This window comes from Camarhynchus parvulus, chromosome 12 (assembly GCF_901933205.1).
Source record: "Camarhynchus parvulus chromosome 12, STF_HiC, whole genome shotgun sequence".
In the NCBI taxonomy this organism is placed as follows: Eukaryota; Metazoa; Chordata; class Aves; order Passeriformes; family Thraupidae; genus Camarhynchus; species Camarhynchus parvulus.
In genome coordinates, this window is record NC_044582.1 from 14508217 (window position 1) to 14530993 (window position 22777).

At 45.5% G+C, this 22777-nt stretch overlaps 1 protein-coding gene across 1 annotated transcript in view; it reads right to left on the bottom strand.

The window, feature by feature from the left end:
- The window catches only part of LRIG1 (leucine rich repeats and immunoglobulin like domains 1), a 93520-nt gene that overhangs the window by 16320 nt on the left and 54423 nt on the right, over nt 1-22777 (bottom strand). Inside the window, exons 4-10 of the mRNA XM_030956883.1 lie at nt 19528-19665; nt 18443-18586; nt 16085-16228; nt 14759-14902; nt 10311-10454; nt 6143-6223; nt 1164-1235 (exon numbers count right to left, since the gene is read on the bottom strand). Coding sequence (XP_030812743.1) covers nt 1164-1235; nt 6143-6223; nt 10311-10454; nt 14759-14902; nt 16085-16228; nt 18443-18586; nt 19528-19665 — 867 coding nt within the window. The remainder of the gene's footprint in view (nt 1-1163; nt 1236-6142; nt 6224-10310; nt 10455-14758; nt 14903-16084; nt 16229-18442; nt 18587-19527; nt 19666-22777) is intronic.

Consider the following 22777-nt stretch of genomic DNA (forward strand, 5'->3'; position numbering starts at 1 on the left):
AAGGCCTTCAGCACTTACATAGAAATGTTCCTCAAAACGCCTTTGTATTATTAAAGCATTGCTGAACAATATCCAGCCAACAAAAATTACACTTTACTGAATCATTAAGTCATTCCCTATCCCATCTTCTCACTGCATTTTCTCAGGCTGAGCTACCTCCATCATCCATAGCTCAGAAATTCCTCAGCCCCCTCGATAACCAAAGACAGTCAGGAATGTGGTACCCCAGGCTAGACCTTCAGCAAACATAAAAGAAAGCAAATACTTGCACTAAGCAGCATCTGAGGAATTATTTGAAAATGACTGGGAGAGGATACTGCTGGGTTTAAAAAAAAATCTCAGTATTTCCAAAGGAAGGGGTTAAAGCCTTCCCTCACAAGTCTTGCTAATTAAAAAAATAATTTGTTCTCTGAAAAAGCAGTGTCAGGTTTAGGGCTGAAGTTTACTAAGTGACATGTAGGTCAGACAAGCACTGCCTAAAGAGGGCAATCTCAGTAGAGAATTAAGGGCATCTTTATTTGGGAATGTACTCCCAGTCAGGCAGCCCAAACCTTTCAGTGTGCTTTTGATGGCCATAACATTTCATACAATCAACAGCCAATAAAACATGTAGAGCACTGTCACATATACTTTAACTTGTTTTAATCCAGGAAAGGAGGTTATTCATGAATCACTGCTGGAGTCATCAGCCTTGGGACACAGAAAAAAAATACACAGAGGCAGCCAAAATTTACTTCTTGCAAATGGGGGTTGTGCTGAATGGGGATGTTGAGTGGGGATGCATCAAACCCAGTCATCTGTAACACGTGTCACTGCCAGAGCCTGGGTTTAGGAGGGAGCTGGGGCAAAGGAGGAGAGAGTGCTGTGCCTGCACCAGCCTCTTTTCATTGCTAACAGCCTGCAAAGCAGTAATGTGCAAGTCAAGGTGATACTCTCAAAAAATTAAGAGCATGCAAATTTCCCATATGTTCTATAACTTTGTTCCTGTAACAAAAAAAGGCCAAAGTTGAGGCGGACTTATAATGAGAAGGAAGCAGGTGGCCCCCACAAATGGACTGGCTTCTCAGTTTACAAAGACACTATTAAATTGCTAGCAGATTTCTCAAGCAGCTCCTTTTGGCAGACTCCCCTTCCCAAACTCTGAGGCATGGTGGGTTACTCACAGGTGCTCCAGAGCCTCCAACCCTGAGAACGCTTTCTTGGCCACCGACTTGATCTTGTTTCCAAACAGAGTTCTGCAGTTTCCAAACATCCAGTGCCAGATAAACAGAAAGAAAATGGGGAGAGGGAGGCAAAAAAAAAAAAAAGGAACACAATTAGTGTGGCTTTATCTGATATACACATTCAGTGTAAGTCCCAGGAAATCTGAACTGCACAGAGATTAAGAGGGCTGAAGCACACTTGCTTTCCTGCTCCTGAAATGAAATCCTTTTATCTGTATTTGAATTTAATAGTGATGACAGCACAGAAGGGAATGTGCCATATCATGTAAAAAGGCAGGTTTGCTCCTGTACTTGGGAACCAGCTTGCTGAGTAACAGAAGGTCCCCTCTGTTCTTCACAGGCTGGCTGTGGACAGGATTAAGTGCAGTGACAGTTTAACAAGATATTGGTTTCTCCCCACAAACTTTTCATTTCTGACTTCTTCCCAGACAGGAAGAAGAGTGGTGATTTATCCCCTGGTGCTTGGCCTGAGCAGCCATCAGCACACAGAGCTGAGGGCTGCCCTGGGCTGCACAGTCACACAGCAGCTGACTGCAGGCACTGCTCATTCCTCATTGTTAAATACAACAGCAGAGCAACACCACGCAACAGATCACAGCCAAGGGATAATTTCAAGGAGCAAAAGGCAGAACAGGTAATGTACAGAGCTGAGGAATGGGTTTGTTTGCATCTGTGACTGGAGAGCATTCCTCTGAATCAGCAGTGGCATGAGGGGCTATCACCAGGAAACAGCCAGCTGGAGGGATCCCAGCCCAGCTGCCATCTCCAGAGCAACAGCTCTCCATAAACATTGACCAGGGTTTGTGCCAATTGGATAGTGCCCTCACCTGTCTTAATGAAACATCAACGAGTGTCATCAGTGAGGAACTGCTTCCTTCCCCAGCCTCCCTCCCAGGTTCATCCTCCAGGTGCCTCTGTTATCACCACGTGGTGTCCAGGGCAAGCCATCACCCACACCTCAGGTGGAAAAAGGGCACATCTGGTGCTGCATTTGATTCTGAGTTTTCATTCAAGTGCTGCCCTTCAGTATAGGGTGTGAAGGCCTTATCTGCACCCCAAAAAGACTTACGGCTGTGATGGCCCCACTGCTTGCTCACTGGCCAGGGAAAGGAGTACAAGATGGAGCATGTGCAGCCATTCCATGAGCAAATACATTTCCAAGAACTTGTCAAGGCTTTCCACAAAGCACTTTTCAAATGTCAGGATAATTTGGTTATATGGTGGCTCTAGGAAAGCCCAGTCTCAAATACTCCCAGCACCAAAGGATGTATGCAATCATGTGTGCCATCATTTGGTAAAAGGGATGTTGCATTAATGAAGGCTTTGAGAAATCCATTAGAATGATTAATAGAGTAAATAATTTACTGTATGCAAACTCTGGTCAAATGGCTGCATCCATACACACTGATTTCTGCAGCCATATTCCTAATAAATGTGCTCTAAGGACAAGGTAAGGATAAAATAAGGACTAAAGGAAATGGCCTCAAGATGTGCCAGGGGAGGTTTAGATTAGATTTCAGGAAAAATTTCTTCAGAGAAAGGGTTGTAAGCATTGAACAGACTGCCCAGGGAAGTGGCAGAGTCACCATCCTTGGAATTGTTCAAAAACATGTGGATGTGGCACTTCAGGACATGGTGATGGTGCTAGGTTAATGGTTGGCCTTGATGACCCTAAAGATCTTTTCCAACCTTTATGATTCTAATGGAAGTTAGATGGGCAAGTGCTGCTGAAAAGATTATGTTGAACTTGGGTTTGATAGCTGCAGATTTCTATTACTGTTCAGTGGATTTTGGTCTTTGAAAATTGGAGATACTGCTGATATCTGTTGAGTTATCTGTGCAGAGATAAGGAGTGCATCTGGGGAAGGGAATACACAACTACAGCACTTGTGAAGGCGCACACAGCTCAGTGCCTGGCCATGAGAAATACCTAACACACATAACAAGTCAGGCCTCAGCAAACTCATTACTCCTTGCAACTAATTTCCATTAAGTGCCTCTACAAATCTGAGAGTTTGAACCTAGAGGCTCCCATCAAAGGGCTGTGAAGGCTGGAATGTGAAGGCAGCAGAACACAGCCACAATGAGCCATCCCACTGCTGGCCTGAACCTCCTCCAGGGGCAGAGCCAAGCACAAGCTCTCCTGGAGACTGCACCAGTGTAATTACATGCCAAGCACACAATTCATTGCAGCCTTTTCTCCTCCAGCCAGTTTTGCACCTGCAGGAAGATCTCGCCGAGTGAGCCATCACAAAGCTGGTTACATTTAGCAGCTTGAATAATTAGGAACCTCCTTGCTCCACAGTGATTCCACCGGTGCTTTTTATGCTCCAGTGCTTCTCAACTCCCTCTTTCTTCAAGCAACATTTTAATTTAGGCCTGTGCTCTCCATCCTGGAGAGCTTCATATATAATTCAGGGAAGGCTAAAGTGAGTGGCCTCTCCATCTCTGTTTAACACCTTGATGTCAGCGAACAACCCTCTCTGTGCTAAATCCTTTCAGAGGCTAATCTGTGCCAGATCAAAGGGGAAGGGCTTTTAAGGCAATCTCCACAGAACTGAGGTGATTATTAATTCATTGGAAGGTCTCCTCTGAAGTGCCCATTTATTTTTTGTATGCTAATGCATTTAAAGAGGCTGACGGTTTAAACACAGGCCCTAAATCACACAGTGAAATGTTTGCTGAGAGGGCTGATCTTTTATTTACAAAAAAATCCTGATACTCACTTCAGCCTTAGAAATCACCAGTTTGGGATTTATGTGCTGATAAGCTAAAACAGTTCTGAGGGGATCCCTTTAGAAGTGATCATTCACAAGTATTCTCAAAATGCCTCAGAAAGAAATAATAATAAAATAATTTCATGTTCTGAGCGGGTTTTAGCTTTACAGGCTGGCTCACAGTGAACAATCCCAGCAAGCTGTCTGTCCCACAGCAGGTAATTAAACCACTCCTGTCTGCCCCAAACCAACCTGATCCACTTGCTCAGAAATGCGCTGCAATCCCCTGCACAAACCTTCCCTGCACACATCCCTCAGCCAGCCTCAGAGCTGGCCCGAGTCCATGAGCAGCGACAGGCATCAGTCAACAAAGGAAATAAAGACAATAAAGACATAAACCAAGCTCCCTTAGACTTGCACAAGCCCTCAGTGCATCCTTGGCTACCAGCAGCCCAAGCTCCATTTTCTGGAGGTGCTCCTTGTGCTGGGTGATGAACATCACACCAGGCCAGGGCATTTCACAGGGGACAGCAACAGCTGCTCTGCCCAGAGCCTGCCAGCACAAAACCCCACAGGCTGCCCCTGCTCCCCTCCTTCCTCCTCCTGCTCCCTGCTGCTCCTCCTGGCCTCTGCCTGACCCCCACAGCTCATCAGGGCTCACTGCTCCTGCTTTCCAAGGCAATCCTTTTGCTGAGCTCTTTCCTTCCATGCTGTCCCCTCTGGATTTTTCACCACCCTCCTGTTATCTGCACCCAGCATTTCTAACATATCCTAATCACTGGGGACCACTAGTTTTGCTCCCATGCCAGTGGCCCTGTTGGAGGGATGCACCACCAGGACAGCTCTCTCTGCTCCTTTCCTTCTCTCCCTGTCAAAGCAGCACTACAGACTCATAATCCTTACAGCCTGCAAATCCCACTGGACAGAGTCTCTGCTCCCATCACCCTTCCAGCTGCTCACATGCTCTCCCTGGTTTCTTCAGACAAACCAAACACTTCAGTCAGGCAGCCAAGAACTCTTCTACCCACCACATCTGCTCCTCTGCCTCTTTTCTGGCAGTCATGGGAAGATTCCCTGACTCTGCATGCACAGCAGTTCTTACTCACTTCTCTCTCACCCCCACACTGCCTCGGCTTCCCAGCCTGGCTCCCCCTGTCCTTAAATCCTGCTCTGCCTTCTGCCCCACTTTACTTGCAGCTGCAGCTTGGTCCCCTCTGCGTGGACCCAGTGACTCCCCTCAGCAGCAATGAAATGCCCTCTCTGCCTGTGATTCCAGATTTGTCCCCTCTGAGCACTGCCTCCCCACAATCCCTGCCTGTCCCTCTCCCCCAGGAGTCTCAGATGAGAGCGTGACCATGTCCCTCCTCCTGCCAGGATTCATTGCAGCCATCTGCTCTCCATCGAGGTGCTTTTACTGCACCCCTGGCTGTGCCATCCCAGCAGCACAGACAGCGGCACAGGGGGGGCACTGGGAACTTCCACAAAGGCAAGAGGTAATGATTAGAGACTCTTGATTTGTCACAAGCCATCAGAGGCTCCTGTGACAGGGCTGATTTATATCCCCCTGTTTCAAATGGGACAGGGATTGCAGAGAGCAATGTGAAAATCCTGGCCAAGGCCAAGCAAGCCATAAACATTTGCAAGGCGCATGCTTGCCTCGGGAGCCTTTTTATCTCTTCAAGAGCCTGTGCCCCATGGTGCCTTTTATTGTCACTGCACATGGAACTGAGCCCAAAAGATCACTCTCAGAAAGAGTATCCCACAGAAAGGAATCCTGTTTCAATCCTCTGCTGTAGCAGGAAGTGGGGAGATTTTTCTCTTCTGTTTATTGTTATTTGCTGCATCAATCAGTGCCTCGCTGCAGACTGCAAGGGGTCGTTTTTGTTGCTTGTTTGCTTTTAGAAGTGAGGAATGGTTGTGCTGAGCTTTATCCTTGAAAACAGCCTAAATTCCTCTCTGTGTCTGAACTGCAGTGTGTGGCACTGTCTGCTCACCATTTAGAAAGGAAATAATTGCCCCATACCTGCTTGAAAACCATGTTTGCACCCTTGCAGTGAGCCTGCAAAACTACCACAGCTCAGCTTTTCTGTTGTTTTTTCTCTTGTTCCAAGGTAAGGCAGGCTGCATAAAAAGGCACAGACCCAGCCCCACATAGGCACACAACAAAACTGGCTCGCAGAATCCAAGCCCAGGGATACTCACAGCTTGCTCAGGTTTTCCAGGCCTGTGAAGGCTCCATTGGTATCTTCTATTGTGCCTGAGATGTCGTTGTGGTCCAGTTCCCTGGGGAGAGGACAAGAGAGAGCTCAGAATCAGCACCTCAGCCCCAGTGTCACTGTTACAAACAAGTGGAGGCAGCTGGAGAGTGCCACATGAGAGGGTCCCATTTTCTCCTGACAGTTATCAGAAAATGCAGAGTCCTGCAGCAAAGCAGCACCAATCACTTCTCCTGCCCTGGAATGGTGCATTCCAAAGCTCTGGCTTGTTCCTAGCTGAAACCGTCTAAGACAGCTACTTTTTACCAAGCAGGTTTCTGTCCTTTTCTAGTTCTGGAACATCCAAACAGGAGGAAAATGAAAATAAAGTGCCAAAATTAAACTGAAAGAAACAGCTGTCCTTAAATGCTACTACCATGAAAGAAGATCACTTTGGGTATTCCAGTGTATATATTTGTCTATAGCTGAATCTTAGGAAGATGATTTGGTGTATTTTCTACAAAGCTGCATTTGGTGTATTTTCTACAAAGCTGCATTTTTTCTGGCAATGAACTTGAAAACTCAACAAAGGAAAGTGTCAGCATCACTACACCAGCCTAACTCTGTATAACCATTTGAAAAAAAAAAACAAGAACTCCTTTTTCAGAGTTAGCTTCTTTTGGCTTTCAAATTGACCATCAATTACAAGAGTCAAAGAAGTCTGAAGAAAAACAAGCACACAGAACAAACACAGAGATCCACAAAAGCTGTTTAAACAGACTGTTTAGAAATCTTTCCCTCCCAGCTTTTAAATCCAGCTAGCAATGAATACCCAGCAACACAGACAGAAATTCATCATTTCCAATGTTAAGTAAAAAGAAAGAAAAACTAAATAGGCTTTGTTGGTTTTGTTACATCACAGATTTAAAACCTGGCAAAACACAGCACCAAAGCAAACTTCACCATCCAGATAACCCCTGAGCCCCCTCAGGTACTCCTTTCACACCTTTTGAAGACGATTATCAGAACGTTTCCAGATAAAAAAATATTAAGACCAAATAAAGAAAAAACAAGTCCCCCTGCATTTTGCAACATTCCAGACACAGGCAACACAGTGTGGCTTCTGGGCAGCACAAATACACAGTAACTCACAGGAAGGGAAAACAAATATAAAAGAAAGCCCAGTTTCGATATAAGAATGCTTTTCCCTCAGCTGGCTCAGTCTTTGCTCCTTTCTCTGCTTTGGGGTGAACTAGAGATGTGAAGGGAGATGGCCAAAAGCCACAATTCCTGTTTCTCAGCTGGCTTAAGTCTGAGACCTGAATCTCACATCCCCGGAGAGCCCTGGCCCTAGCCAGCATCACTGTGGGTGTCAGGGTGATCTGTGGGCTGCTCTGTGCCAAAGGCATGCACAAAACCTCCACATCCCCGTGGGGTGTGGGCACACAGAATGCTGTGGTGGCCAAAGAGATGGGTCCAGGAGAATGCTTTGATGTGCTGGCATTTCCAGCACCATCCTAGCGGACAGGAGCAAATCCATCCTCCTGGAGCTCACTTTCTACATTTTCCCTAGGCTTGCCAAGCCCATGTCCCTTGTTCTGTTTGTTTTTTAAGGGAAAATCCCTTCTCAGACATTTCTCCTCTTCAGTTTCACCACGGGCTACTGGTCTTTGGAGCAGCAAAGCCTTTCCCATGGCAGAGACAGACAAGTGGGAACAGCCTGTAGGAGCTCTGACACACACTTTTATTAATTGACTGCCACACATTGTGCTTTCTTGAAAAAGGGAAGGAAAATGGTATTGCTTGTTCATCCAGTGGCAACTCAAAGGTTTAGTAGTAGAAAGGAGGAATAAAAAACCTTTTTAACAAATGAGTGAAAATAGAGAGAGGGAGAAAAAAAGAGTGGGGTATTTTGGCCCAGCTCTCTTTGTATCCCAACTCCTCTCCCAGCCCCTGTTGCCAATTTCCTATTCTTTCTGGCTGGCTGAGCCTGAATGCTCGCAGCCTTGTTAATCATTGTGCTCAGAGGTCTCCGGGCCTGACCTCTATTTGAATAGCTCCACATTTCAGCAGTTTCACACCCACCAAAGGCTCCCCAACAATAGCCCATAATTAAAGCATGCTCAGCTCTTTTTCACCAGGTGCAGGACCCAATAGGCCTTTCTCTTTATTAAATTAGAGCTCGCTCACACACTCCACCTCCCCCCCTCTGCCCTGGACATAAAAGAGGCTCCACATTCAGTGCAGAGCAAAGAGAAGGAGCAGTTTCCCTTCCCCTCCATTTTTCTTTGGAAACCTTTAGTTCCGGTCCTGACAGCTGCCTCAGAGAGGTCCCTTCTCAATGCCCAGGGCCTGAAAGGCTTTGGCTTAAGTTTAAAAAAAGCAAACAAAACCCAAACTCACTTTCCAGTCACTTCCTTCACTATGAACTTCAATAAAGAAAAGAGTAAGATGCAAAAAGTACTGTAAAGAGGGGAGATTTTTCTGTTCCCATTTCCTTTTAATGACTCAGGCCACAATGGGCTTCTCAAGAGGAATAAAAGTGTCAAAGTGTGGTTTTTTTCTTTGGAAGGAAGAACTAAATCAGTTTGCTGAACCCAACCAGCCTGGGAACGTGTCTGGTGCTGTCACAAGGGCTGTGAGAACTGTGTGGTGTGCCAGATGAAGGTGCTGAGCCTGCAGCTCCCAGGGAGAGCAGGCAGCAGCCCTGCAGGTTCCAGTGAGGAGACAGAACACAGCTGCAGGAATGGAACTGCATCCCCATCTTCTGATGCTCATAAGACAAGCCCAGATGTACCTCAGTCTCACACAGCTCTCGGTGTGCAATGGTACAATGCTGCAACTGTGTCACTGTCATATTTTCTGAAAAAAATCTCTTTGCCCAGGATTCTTCTCCTGGGAAGCTGAGAAGTCTCAGAGAAAAAGGAAAACAATAATTATCTGATTGCTTCTCCTGTGTTTTGCTGCTTTAGAATGTGTTTAGACATTGTTTACCAACAGGTGACTGTGTTTCATTGGTTTCATGTGAATTGTTTTAACTCAATGGCCAACTGGAGCCAAGCTGTGTCAGACTCTGAGGAGAGTCATGAGTTTTCATTATTATCTTTTTAACCTTCTGTCTGTATCCTTTCTCTATTCTTTAGTATAGTTTAGTATAGCATTCTTTAATATAATATAGATCACAAAACAATAAATTAGCCTTCTAAGAATATGGAGTCAAATTCATCATTCCTTCCTTCCTTCCTTCCCTCATCGGGGGTCCCACAAATACAACACAAGTGCACCCCACAGGAGGCCACACTGATCTGTCTCATGGGCTCTACTGCTCCTAAAACCTTACAAGTTGCTTTTTGGACTAGGAAAGCTCATTTCCAGTATCACATTTCCAGGTATTTTATTGTGTCAGTGGTTTTAAAATAAAAGTCTGTGGTAAATGGCCACAGCCAGCATTGGATGGATCATTTCTGCAATTCAGTACTAGGGCACATGAAACTGCCCTTGGCAACTTTTTGGTTTTTCAGGGTTTCCCATAAAAATCAGAGCACAGAATGTTACATGGGCTCAAGTGCATTAAAGATTTCTGCTTACTTGCATGGTACCTGCAAAAGCTTCTTATTTCCATGACTGGACTGAAGGCTGGGTGAAGCTTCATGCGTTGTTACACTTCTGGTACAGTCAAATCTCAAGCCCAACCTCTACATTTCTTTGTTTTGCCATAGTTTTTTTTTCTTAACATCATCTTATGATAATAATTATTTTATATATAATCATACTTTTATATTTAATAATAATTTTATACTTAATCATAATTTTATATTTAATAGTCAGTTTAAAAACACAGAAGTGTTCAATAGCACATTTAAGAGGATATGCAAATTTCCAGTTTTGTCAGTAGAAGGAATCATTCCCTGCTCCTTCTGAGCGCAGAATGACCCAAAAGAAACCAAGCTTTTCTAATAATTTCAATTAAAGTCAATGTGATAGCAAGAGAAATACTGCTATTAGCTGCAGGAATGAGACCTCAGGGATTTTTGGTCAGCTGAGGTGGCTTCAGGAACCTGAATCTGCCAGACATGGGCACCCAAAGCATCTTCAAAGCAGAACCATGTGGCATAACACAACCTGTGGAGGGAGGGAACATGGGTGTGGTCTGACAAAAGCTGAGAGCAACTTACAGGACACGGAGGTTTTTGAGTCCCCTGAAAGCTCCTTCTGCAATGTGGTTGATGGAATTGTGGCTCAGCCTCAGCACGTGCAGCCCCCCGAGGTCTGCCAGGCTTCCCTCATCCAGCCTGGTCAGGTTGTTGTAGGAGAGAATCCTGAGGGGGAAAAAATGCAACAACAGCTCTTGTCAATCCACCTGGTGTTTTCCAAACTCCTCTGTGCCAAGCACTGCCTGCCTCCCACAGGCACCTGACACGAGGGGATGCACTGGGGGGGTGAGGAAATAAGATTGATTGCAGGTATTGCCCCAAAAGCCCCATGGGGAACAACAAGCAGCAGGAGGCAGCTGGTACCCAGCTCTGGGGCAATTTTCTGTGCAGGCTACAGAGAGAGGCTGCCCCAGGAGTGACTGAGAGCAATCACCCAGCACACAGACTCTGTCAGCTGCAGCAGGGAGAGCTCCCCATGCTCCCCTGCAGCTGGGCGAGGGTCTGGCAGCCTTGGCTGTGCTCAATCCCCTCCGAGGCTCACAGGAGCAGCAGGCCCTGCTGCCCACGCCCTGTGAGGTGCAGAGTGATGTCACACTGATGGATTTTGGAGCTCACACAGGCTCTTGGCAGGCTGCTGTGCTCAGGAGGTGCCTTATCATTCTGCACTTGTGCACAGCCAGCCCCAGGCTCTGGGTGTGGGTGCCTGGGCTCCACCCCAGTCCAGAGCCAAAAGCATTTCACCACAAGGCAATTGAATGCTTCCTTTCACCCACAGAAAGGAGGTGTCTGTTGTAAACCAGCCACCTTTCCTTCCTCCCACTCCCCTTTGTAAGGAGCATAGTTTGCCTTAAATCCTCTCCACTTACAAAAGACTATTGGAGGGTTGGGGTTTTTTTTCCTAGTTTTCCATCTATCTCCTCCCCTTGCCTGCATTATCTCTGGTCTGGGAGGTTTTTTATTTAAGCTCTGCTCCTGTTGCATTTGGAAGCTGGCAGGAAGGCAGCAGCTTTGCTCTCCCAGCAAGATGAGGCTTTGGAGATGTGACACTGAGGGCAAGCTTTGGGATCTGTGGAACCACCTTCCATCCAGAATAAAGCCCTGCTGTGGAAGGCCAGCCTGGATTCTCAAATGAGAACAGCAGCAGGCACCAGATTTTCACAACCACCTTCTTGGTGACCTGGGAGTGCTGCTCACTTCAAAAGATGTGAGGGTTTGAGCTGCTCAACTTTTTTGAAAAAGTGAAACAGCTTTGAACAAGCACTGAAATTCTTCACTGCACAGACAAGCAAAAAAAAAATTCACTGAGTTCTAAACCTCCAAATTCCTCTTCTAGCACTGTTAATGAGTCTGCTTAAAAATGTGTCTAGGGCTTGCATGAAATTCATGCAAAGCCAAAACCAAAGCCAAAGCCAAAACCAAAGTCCAAACAGACACATACTCCAGAGCACTGAGAGTGTCATTTACTTGGCAAAGGGGCTGTCTATCTTTTAGCTGTGTGAGTGGGCAGAGGGCAAGCTCTGGAAAAAATTCAGCAAAGATTAATGAGTTTGAAGGTATGGGACAACATACTTTCATTCCTAAAGAAGCTATAGTGTTCGTTATGAAGAATTGGCATCTGGTCAAAATTATGTCCTCACCTGCTATTAAAGAATTTGGCTTTAAAAAAAAATTGTTCAAAAGTAATCCTAAACCTGGCTGAGAAAATAAATAGTTCCTTTTGATTCCACTCATAAGAGTTCCTGCCACAACTGGTGAAGGCATGTTCCCTCTGTTTGTTTGGATGTCACCCCAAGATGGACAGACAGCAGCAGGACGTGGTGACTCCCACTGGTGTCACACATGGAAAGTTTCAGGAGCTACTGGACCTGGCAGTGGCTTCTTCAGCTTGCCAGGGCTCTGCTTCCTGCCCCAGGACAGGCCAATTTGCCAAACATCAGGTTTCCCCCCTCAGCTCAGCAGTGTGGGTTATGTGATTGAGAGAAGCCAACAGATGTCTGCTGCTTCCCCAAGCCTGGCATCTCTACCAGTGAGAAATCACTGGCATGAATAAATGGCAATGTTTGTCTCCACAGCCCTTCCAGCCTGGCCAGAAGTAGGAGATTTTGAGCACCATCCAAATTGGTGCAGAAAGGGGTTAACCAGAACCCTGTTGTGCAACTGGAGCTCCTGCTGCCAGCCTGATCTGGACCAGGTACCTCTAACACACTTCACTCCCCCTGACCAAGCCACAGGTAAAAAGGGAAGGAAGGACCCAGCAGCCAAGTCACCATTTACCTCTGATGAAATCCTCTGCTCCCACTGTGGTTTTTTCCATGATGCTGATGCTCTAGCACCTGACTGGTGAATACAATCAGCCCTTTCTCATGCTCAGAACAAGGCAAGAGCTTTCTTTCCTTGTCAGCTCTTATATCAGCCCAGAGCCTTGGGTTCACATTTTGTCCCGGCAACTGAATGAGAGAGAACTCCTCCTTCAGATGATCAACTCCCTCCTTAGAAGACTTTGAAATTCATTCCTGTACAACCACAGTGTTTTCTGGTAACTGAAACCCAGCAGATTTAGCAACAGTGGAGGTGAGCAAGGATCTTTAAATCAGGAATGAAACCACTACCAAAGTGCACGAGTCAGTCTGGATGTATCCACGGCTTCCTTTGCTCACCCTGGCATTTCAGCACAGACCCCTCCTACAGGAGTTTCAGTTTGAGATCTGATGGCTCCCTGCAGCAGCCTTACCCTAAAGGCAGCACCTGAGAGAGCTTGTAGGACATTGCAGGGCTGTGCTAACTCCCACACAATCACCTTTCCCATCTCAGCCACGGCCTCAAACTGCAGCACAATCCTGCCTGTCAGGCCAGGCACACCCCAGTGCCTCACACCACCTCACACCACCAGGCATCTTCCAAATCTACCTCATCCTGCACCCCAGTTTCTGCAATTACTGCTTCTAAGACAGGACAGCTCACTGTTAGAACTGCTTGTTGGATGAGATCCTAATCCATACCTGACAAAAAGGACTCAGCATCACAAGCAACCTCCAATGTAAACCTTGAGGGTTTGCAAGACAGAGTCATGGAGAGAAGACAAGCTCAGCTCTCCCTAAAAGAGTTCTGCCATTAGCCCTGGGAGGTGCAGGTGGGCCTGACCCATCCCATCTAACCAGGCTAAAATAAAGCTCAGCACAGGCACCAGATATTTGGTTCTGGGCAGTGCAGTGGTCCACATTTGGCTGTTCCAAGGATTCAGCTGTGAGTGCCTTAAAAAGGCACGTTCCCCTTTTTTTGATGCTTCAGATTTTAACAGACCAAAGGCAGAGCACAGTTCTAGTTCTGATCTGCTGCCTTGAAGATCTCTCCATTAACACTGCCTTAATATAGCAAAATATCATGTGAGGATCTGAATTGAGCAAGGCGTGGCCAGTTCTGCAGCAATTTGAAAAATTAGGTAATTCCACAATCACGTGTGTATTTAATTAAAACAAAAAATAAAGTACTTCCTTGTGCCCCCCAAAAATAACCAAAATCTGAACAAATAATTTGGGTTCAACAGAAATCACAGGGCTAGCATGTTAATTCTAAACTTAAAGAAATTACATGTGTCAGGTCTACCCATCTCTGAACCCATAGCCCAGATGTTTCAGGCTCACAGCTGGGTGGGCAGATACCAAACTCCAGTGGGAGAGCAGAGTGAGACCTCTGGCAGCAGGAAGTTGCTCTACCATGCTGCTTTCTGGTGCATAGGAGACTCCCTGACAATGTTTAGCAGAATGAATTCCAGTTCCACTGACCACGTGCCAAGTTGACCAAAGTAAAAAAGCAAAGCTTTGCACAGTCTCACTGAGGGGATGGCAGCACCTTCTGTAAATACTGCAAGCATCCCTGTGTGCCTCTTCAAAAAGGCATTAAGCAGTGCCACAGACCCAAAAGACACCCTTGTGGGGCTGCCCTCAGCAGAAAGGCTTTCCTTCACTTGTCAGGCTGTATCCCCAGCACCTCAGGAGAGCAAAGCCATGTATTTACTTTTCAACAACTGAACCCCAGAGGAAGGATAAAGAGAAACAAGAACTGCCTTGAAAGGGCCAAATCTCTGCTGACTGAAAGCATGGTTGCTCTTTGTAAATACAGAGGATAAAGCAAAGCCTCCTTCAGGCTGTACAGTTCTTATATGGCAAGTTACAAGTCTTGTAACTCACTAGCTAAAAACATTGGCAAGCCACAGCTCACAGACTCTCCAGGTCTTTTGGCACTGTGCACTTTTAGTGGGTTCTAGCCTTTGTTTCTGGTACAAATGTGTTTTAACAGAGCACCACAGGTGCTCTGAAGGTCATAACATGATAAATAACAAGGGCATCACTTAGGACCCTGCAGTTCCTGCATTTCTACAGGTTGATACAGTGGGAGCTGTAAGCCTTGAGAAAATTCCTTACTCCCCTCTCTCCTGCCAGCATTACACAACACAACAGAAACCAACTCACAGCTCATGCAGCTTCTGGCAGAAGCTCCAGCCATCGGGGTTAATGCGGGATATGGAGTTGTTGCTGAGGTGAAGCTGGTGCAGAGAGGAAAGGCCATAGAGAGAGCCACTGTTCACTTCTGTCAGGCTGTTGTATTCCAGGTGCCTGTGGAGAAAAATCAGAAGGAATTGACAGATAAGCAGCACTGGTCAAATGCTGGAAGCATTTCCAAAAAGAACTGGGATTTTAGCTATTCCTACACACCTTTCTACATACCCACGTGTACACATGCACGTGTAGGCATTTCTTGTCAAACAAAGATAGAAATTCAAAGACCACACAAAGGAAATGCCCAGAAGGAGATGTGACTGCAGAGAGAAGCTCCACTGCAAGTCAGCTGGGCTTAAAGCAGCCCATTCAAGTTTGTATTTGCAGAGCTTCAGTTGTGTGACAGCAGCACCCAGAAACCTGCTGCCTTCATCACCTGGGACCTCACCAACACACCTGGAAGCCAAGGGTGCTGGAAGCTTCAGGTATTTCTCTGCAATGACTAATCAATTTATTCTCTGGTATGGAAAGAAAACATCACCAAGAATGGCCAGCTTGGGTTCCAGGTATCCCATGAGGTGGAAGGATGCTGTCTGCAACAAAGAGTTTCCATCTATCGGCCAGAACAAATTTGCAGAAGCCAGATATTTAAAGACCAATTGAGATAAATGCTGAATGTTCAAACTGCCAATGTTTCAAAGGAATAGTGCCACAGCTTAAAAAACAGTGCTGTTTTAATGAACACCTGCTGAAGCAGTGAGCTTTTGTAAGCTGTGGGTCAGCTAAAGAGAAGCTGCTGCATCGAATTTGTACGCACCCCGAGGAGGGGAGAGAATTATGTATCTGACTCCATCTTATCAGAAGGCTAATTAATTACTTTATTATACTGTATTATTCTATACTCTATTACACTATTTTACATTACTGCCAAGCACTCAACTCTGCACACAACTGCAGGGAAGCTCGAGACTGTCAGACGACAGTCCCAACACACACACACACACACGTTTGTAAATAAAACACCATTACTTTAGATAAACAATCTCCCTATTGCATTCTACTTTTACACAAACACAGGCACAGCAAATAAAATAAGAATTGTGTTTTCTTTCTCTGAGGTTCAGAGAATGTGAACCTCAAAAATATTCTTGAGAGAAATTATGCCTTGCTTTTCTCTGTGAAGAGAAATGTGGCAACACCACTGAAGCAGCTCTGGGCGTGCAGGACAAAGAAAGGGGCACACGAAGCAGCACGGGTCACTGCTAAAATACAGAGAAGGATGTGACAGCACCAACTTACAGAACTTGCATTTTGGCCAGGCCCCAGAAAGCCCCATCAGTCAGTTTGCTGATGTTGTTGCGCTGCAGTTTCAGCACTTCCAGGCTGTCCAGCCCCTGGAACGTCAGCCCTTCAATCAGGCGGAGGCGATTGCGGTTCAGCTCCCTGAAATCACCAAGGCCATACAAGTTTGTTAAAGCCCAGCCCTTTCTCACCCAGTCATCTGTGCAGCACACAATGGGGACAGCAATGCCAACAGCTCCTGTGTCAGTGGTTCCCAGGAGACAGCAGAACAGCACCGGAAACCTTCGATCCCAGAGCTATCCAGGGAAGGCAGCTGGGTGTGATCTCCTAAACAAACTCACCCTGGGACAGGCTTTCACTACAGAGAAATTACACAGTGCAGCAATTCCTCTTCATCCCTCCTCTCTCTGCATTTCTTTTCAACCACTGATCCTTCTCATCAATTCCCACTCTCCATCCTCCCTCAAGCGTAGACACCATTTGAACCAAAACACTGGCATGATTTCCTTTACAATCTATTGTTTTTATAGGACTTGTAATTGCCCAGTAAAAATGTGCTCTGAAACATGCAGGTGCCCCAAAAGTGCAGACCCAAGAGGAAACTTTATGGCCAAGTCTGAAAGGAAAGCCTTCAGTCCCCCTGAAAAATGTCACTTTTTTTTTTTTTCTTCCATCAGAAACTAATAAAGAGTGAAAGTGTTTCTAATAACAATGTAGTCTTGGTATTTGTGTATACAAAGGTTTCCAGCCTGGTTCATTAAATTTCTTTTGAGTTTCCCTGGATGAGGAAGGACCCCTGTATTTTGTCAATATCTTTTTCCTGAATAGCAATATGAACATCATCGCAGTACACTCTACCAACCTATATCAGTCTTATGGATTGCTTGACCGAGACATACTAGCTGAAAATCCAGTTCTGTTAAGTCAATGGAAAACTTCAACACAATTCACTAAAAGCTGAAGCTTAAGCTTTTAAAACTGATACTTTTCCACACATACAAGATTAAGCTGAGGATAGTTCCCTATTCAGTGTTTGTGTTGAGGAAAATGGAGGTTACAATAGCCAAACTTGTTTTGGAAAAGATGAAGAAGCCATAGAGACTTTAAGCTTACTTTTCAACTGCCTAAAAAAACAATGTTGAACTTGAGCTCAAGTTGAGAATAATTAAAGTCAAGTAAGCAATAAAGATTTTGCAGGCCTAAAGTCCCTTGTGGTACTGCACTTCCTGGGCTATTAGTGAAACAGGCTTTGCCAGAAAAAGAACTGTACACAAATCCTACAACACACCAATCTGGGTAACTTGCAATTCATTCATGTTTATCTGCAGAGTTAAACAACCAGCTCTGAGGCAGTCATTAAGAGCACCAATTACTCCATCTCTCAGTGCAAACCATGTTCCTAAACAGACTGAGCTGTTTTCATTACAGTTCTGCACATGATGCAGTCAAACACAGTGAATTAGAAGCCCTCACTCAATGGACAGCAACTTCCAGCTGAGAGGCAAAAGACTTTTCCTATTGTGTCCCCCATCGCATCCCAAACTGGCTGTAAATCCTGCATGCATGCAGACACAAATGCACACACTCCTTGGGCACACCCTGGCTGGAGGATTTCTCTCTCAGCCAAGAGGTTGACACTTAGAGGTGCAAGTTCCAGCAGCATTTGTGGACTTTATGTGAACAGACAGAGGTGGATCTTTTGTCTATCAAATTTGATGGAAAGATTGCAAGGAGCCTTAGGCTGGGCCCATTTCTCCAACAGCAGCAGAAGGGAAAAGTGCCATTAAGTGGCCCCTTTTTTACACATAAAGCATGTTTATAGCTGCAGATGTCTGTGTGTCCCCACACTGGCAGAACACCAACCATGTGTGTGTTAACTCATCTGAGCTGCAATTTTCTCTGCCCAAGTATCATCTCACAGTTTAACAACTTTCCCTCATTGCTTTTTTATTGCCAATAAAGATACCTGTGTGGCCCTGAAGCACTAACACAGCAGCTGAGTTCTGTCCCTCTCAATGGAAACATCTTGCAAACCTCTCTTGCACCACAGACAGCAGCTTGCAAGGGAATGGATTTGTCTCACTTTGTCAAGTGCAAAAGATGCTGATGTCTGCTGCAGCATTCCTTCCTCCCTCCCCACCTGATCCAAATAATGACCTGAAAAGCCAAGAGGTAGAAGACAAAACCCTCTCCCAGTGTGCCTTCCTAGGAGCTGACAGAGAACTCCTGCACAGTGAATTCTACATTTTATACACAGTAGGTGAGGCTGGGTGACATTTGCTGTGCACATCCCCAGGATCATTTTATCTCAATGAAGTGTGGCTGAGCTTAATTAAAGTGGACATTTGTACTCACAGCTGAATTAGCCTGGGCAGCCTGAAGGCCTTGACAGGAAGCTGAGTGATCCTGTTTTTACTCAGCCTGAGTGTCAGCAGGGTCCGGGACAGGCTATCAAAGGCACCGGGCTCCAGGGTGCTGATTCTGTTGCTCCCCAGGTAGCTGCAATAAATCACAGCAGAAAAATGAATGTTTCTGTCAGAAATTACCTTTTATCAGCATTCAGTTAGTCTCCAGACAAGCTGGTGAAACTACAGAGATGGCTTCGAACCAGCTGAATTTCTGGCTGCACAAAAGTCCTTTCCCAGAGCCTGTGATGAATGTGGGGAATTGCTGGGCACTTCCAAAGAGCTCCCTGACATCCTCCTGCTTGAACAAGGCAATCAGCAGTGGAAGCCAGAAACTGGAGACTATTCCAGTGCAGGCTGATGCTATTCATTCCCCATTTTCCCCTCAGTATCTGTCCCAGAGGTCTTTTTTATTTGGATCCTAGTCTGAGCCACAGGGGCTGTTTCTGCAGGACATCAGTCACAACACCACTCCCTTATACCCTCCTGCAAGCAGGAACACAAACTTGGGTGTAAACTTTAATGCAGGCAGACTACTTGCCTCCACCTCTTCAAAGGTACCTAAAATACAGATTATTTCATATTTCTCTGAACAGGCAAACATCCTGTGGGAGTGTGTTACTCTGTTTGACCCCATTTTCTTCAAATAATCAGAGACATGTCTGTTCTCAATATTCAGAAAGCCACTTTAATGATTAAATAGTTGCTCTCTCTCCACTCTTCTAGATGCACACGGGTTTGCAATTGTAAAGACACCTACATATGAAGGATGTAGGATACCTGAAAGATACCTTTTCTTTGCAACACATTTGATAATAATCTGCATTCTTTATAGCTACATCAGAAACCAAACACCACTCAAAAAATAACCTGACAACAGTGACAACGTGCTGCCTTCTAACTCTCCCTTGCACTTCAAATCCTGACAAAGAATCCCATACTTCTTATGTTCATGACTTTGTTTTCTGAAGGTTTGAGGCCCTTTTCTGTGCTGTGGTGAGTCCACAAAAGCAGTTCCCAGCCAGCAGAACTCACAGCTCCTTGATGAGCAGTCCCTGTGGGAAGCAGCCGTTTCGGATTTCCGTGATGTCATTGAAGCTCAGGTCCAGCGTTTCCAGGGTAACGTAGGGCTGCAGCTCTCTGCCCTCAATGCTGCGGATCCTGTTGTGATGCCTGCAACAGTCAGCAGCAGAAAAAGGGACTGTTTAGCTCTCTCAGAAAAACAGAATGAATATCCTAGCCTGCAGCAGGCCCCCAGGCTGGCCCTGAGTTTGTGCACTCGGGAGTTATGGTGATTTTTTAACAGCTTTAACTTTTTAACCATTCCAGAGAGATTCCCTAATCCCCTCGCTGCTCCTCTGGCTACAGCCAGCTCACAGGTATCTGTAGGCTTCCACTTTTTTCCTTCTACAGAACTATTGACTCCACTCATCAGTTTTTCTTCCATTAATCTGGGCTCTCCCACAAGCCTGCACTTCCAAACTGGATTTGTTACATGCAAGGACTGCAGGGCTGCTTCTGAATCCCAAAGGCAAGGAGTGCAGATCAGTGGCTCAACATGCCAAGGCTTTATCCAGAGAATGTGACTTTCAGAGAAGGAAACAAATAACTAAACACAAACTCAACAAAAGTTACATAACATTCTAAATTCCTAAGGATTCTTCTGAAAATTCCCAGCTTTGCACTGTTACAATGATTTATAACACACAGAAATAAGAAGTCTTGCAAATGTTCTTGCTGGCATTTCCTTATCTTTTGCTACTTTTGTCCTGCTGTAGGATTAGGACAACTCTGCAGTGCCCAAGCACCAGCTGGAGGATCAGACCTGCACTGATTACTTGTGTTTGCTGCCAGGACAGCCTGAGGGATTCAACCTAAGGTTTTTCTTTAGAGAAATTCCTACCAACTGCCCTCAGTTTGCTTCCACAGCCACCAAACAGTTAAATGCCTTTATACTTCATCTGTACTCCACAAGGTCTAAGTAAAAATCACCCCCTCACTGAGTCCTTTCCTCTGACTCCTTTGTGGCCTGAGTCAGTAGAGAACAGTAATCAATTAAAAAAATACATTGTGCATTAGTCACAAGAGCAGAGCACATGCCTGATGTGAATTTAGAGCAGTCACTGATATTACTGGCAAGGCTCTGAGTGAGGCACTCCAAACAGAGACGCTCACCAGACACTTGGGAACTTGCTGAATAATGAGAGATAGTAAAGAGAGTTCAGACAAGTCCTGTGCCTCAATCCATCCAGACACCTACTGCGTGAGCAGAGGAGGGGAGAGCAGCCAGTGAAAGCACTCCTGAATGCAAATCCCAGCTCCCCTAACAAAGCATCAGCCCTCTGAAACAAAAACTGAGGGATGTCTGACACAGCTTTGCAGGCACTTCCAGCTGTTTAGGAGCCCATCTTCTCCAGCTTCACCCCCACTTCAGGCTCTCCCAGGGGTTCAGACAAGCCCCTTTGGAAGAAAACCTCCTCCCTTTGACAGAAAATGCCAGCAGCACATGGCAAGGGTGCTGCTCCCCACACGGTGATCTGCTCCTTTACCCTCCTTGTTATTAAAACCAGATTGTTTCACCACAACCTTTGCTGGTGTCCACAACAGGAAGAGTGAAAAATCTGCAACCCCAGAACAATTTGCTTTTGGGAGACTCACCCTTTAAACAGCCAGCACATGGCCCTTGCTCAACGCTGGGGAAACAGGCACAGACACACTACTTGGACTGAAGAGTTTAAATGATAATTAATTCAGTGCAGGCTCAGAAAACACTAAGGACAAATTTTACAGCACTATAGCTGCTAATACAATGCAACAAGGTGTCAATAAAAATCAAAGGAAAGTCATAATTTATGTCTCCAAACTGGTTATTCCATGGGTTACCTGCACACAGGTCTCCACAACCACAACTGTTTCAAAGGTAATGACATGGCTGCGATCCAAAAGACCAATATTCATTTACAGCTGGGAATAAAGTCTGATGCACCCAGCAGGACAGTGGTACACTGAATTTATAGCACAGTGAGACTAAAATACAGGAAAAATCACTATACCCAGAATTTTGTGACCTCCATTAACTAAAAACAAGGACAAGGGAAATTTCTTTCCCTCTAGGACTTTTTTTTTTTTTTTGCAATTAACTTGATTAGTAGAATCGCAAGGTTCAGAAATTTTCTCCTCCTCAGAAGAGCACCCATTAAATGTGCATCCAAGCCTGACTCAGGAAAGTACCTCAACACAGACATAACTGAAAGCAAAGCATGAGCACATTTTCTGGAGCTCTCCTGAAGCAGGGGCTGCGAGTTCAGCTCTGATCTCATCTAAGCTGAGATGGCTGAGATGAATCTGGCTGTAAATTAACAGGAAATGAAGGCTTGTACAAACGAACGTGGAGAATCTATAAATCACCTGACAATCCCTACACAGGGCAGCAAAGTCTGCAAGGGACTGAGAGCACAGAGTGAATTTGGACATGAAATGCTCTTCAGAAGCCAATGTTTTTTCATTTTCTTTTTTTTTTTTTCTTTTGGAGTATTAATATTTTTGTGCTTTGGTTGCTCAACATATATCCACTCTGCCTGCCTGCCAGACCTCCCAACCCATCCCAGAAGACAGACTTGAAGAAGGGAAGAAAAGGACAGGAAAGAACTATTTGGTTTGAGCTGCGTTCGCAGTTTCCAGGTGACTTCTGTCTGCTTGCCTCTCGCTTTTCATGTGCTGCAGCTGGCAGATGAGAGGGATACTTTATTTTACACAGGCAGAAAAACTGGCTCCTTTCTCTCCCTCTCCCCCTTCTCCTTCAAACATGGGCTGACTCCAAATGTAGCTCTCAGCTCCAAACACCATCCCGGGCCAGTCCCAGCTGGGGAATGTCAGACAGTTCGCTGCAAAGCACTGCACCCTCTCAAAGCACTGCACTTCAAACAAAGCCTGTGACTTTTCCTATACACAGCATGTGATATGAAGGCAACATAGCACAAACCTTTTACTAGCTTGATTACAATTTATTTTTCATTCTTTTGGTAAGGGCCCAAATGTGATTTAACCCTTACTGTTACTACTTGGATCCTCTCGGCTCTCCTGCCTTTGTTCCCCTGTTCATCCCAAGGGAGTTTTGCAGAAAAAAAACCAAAAAAACCCAGTGATGTTATGAATTTGCCTCTCCCCTTTACCACTGACTGGAAAAGGGCTGGATTTTTCCCAACCACTTCACACTGGGTTGGCTTCAAATGTGACAGATCAGATTTTAGAACCAATTGCTGAAACCAGGCATTAAAGCACAAAT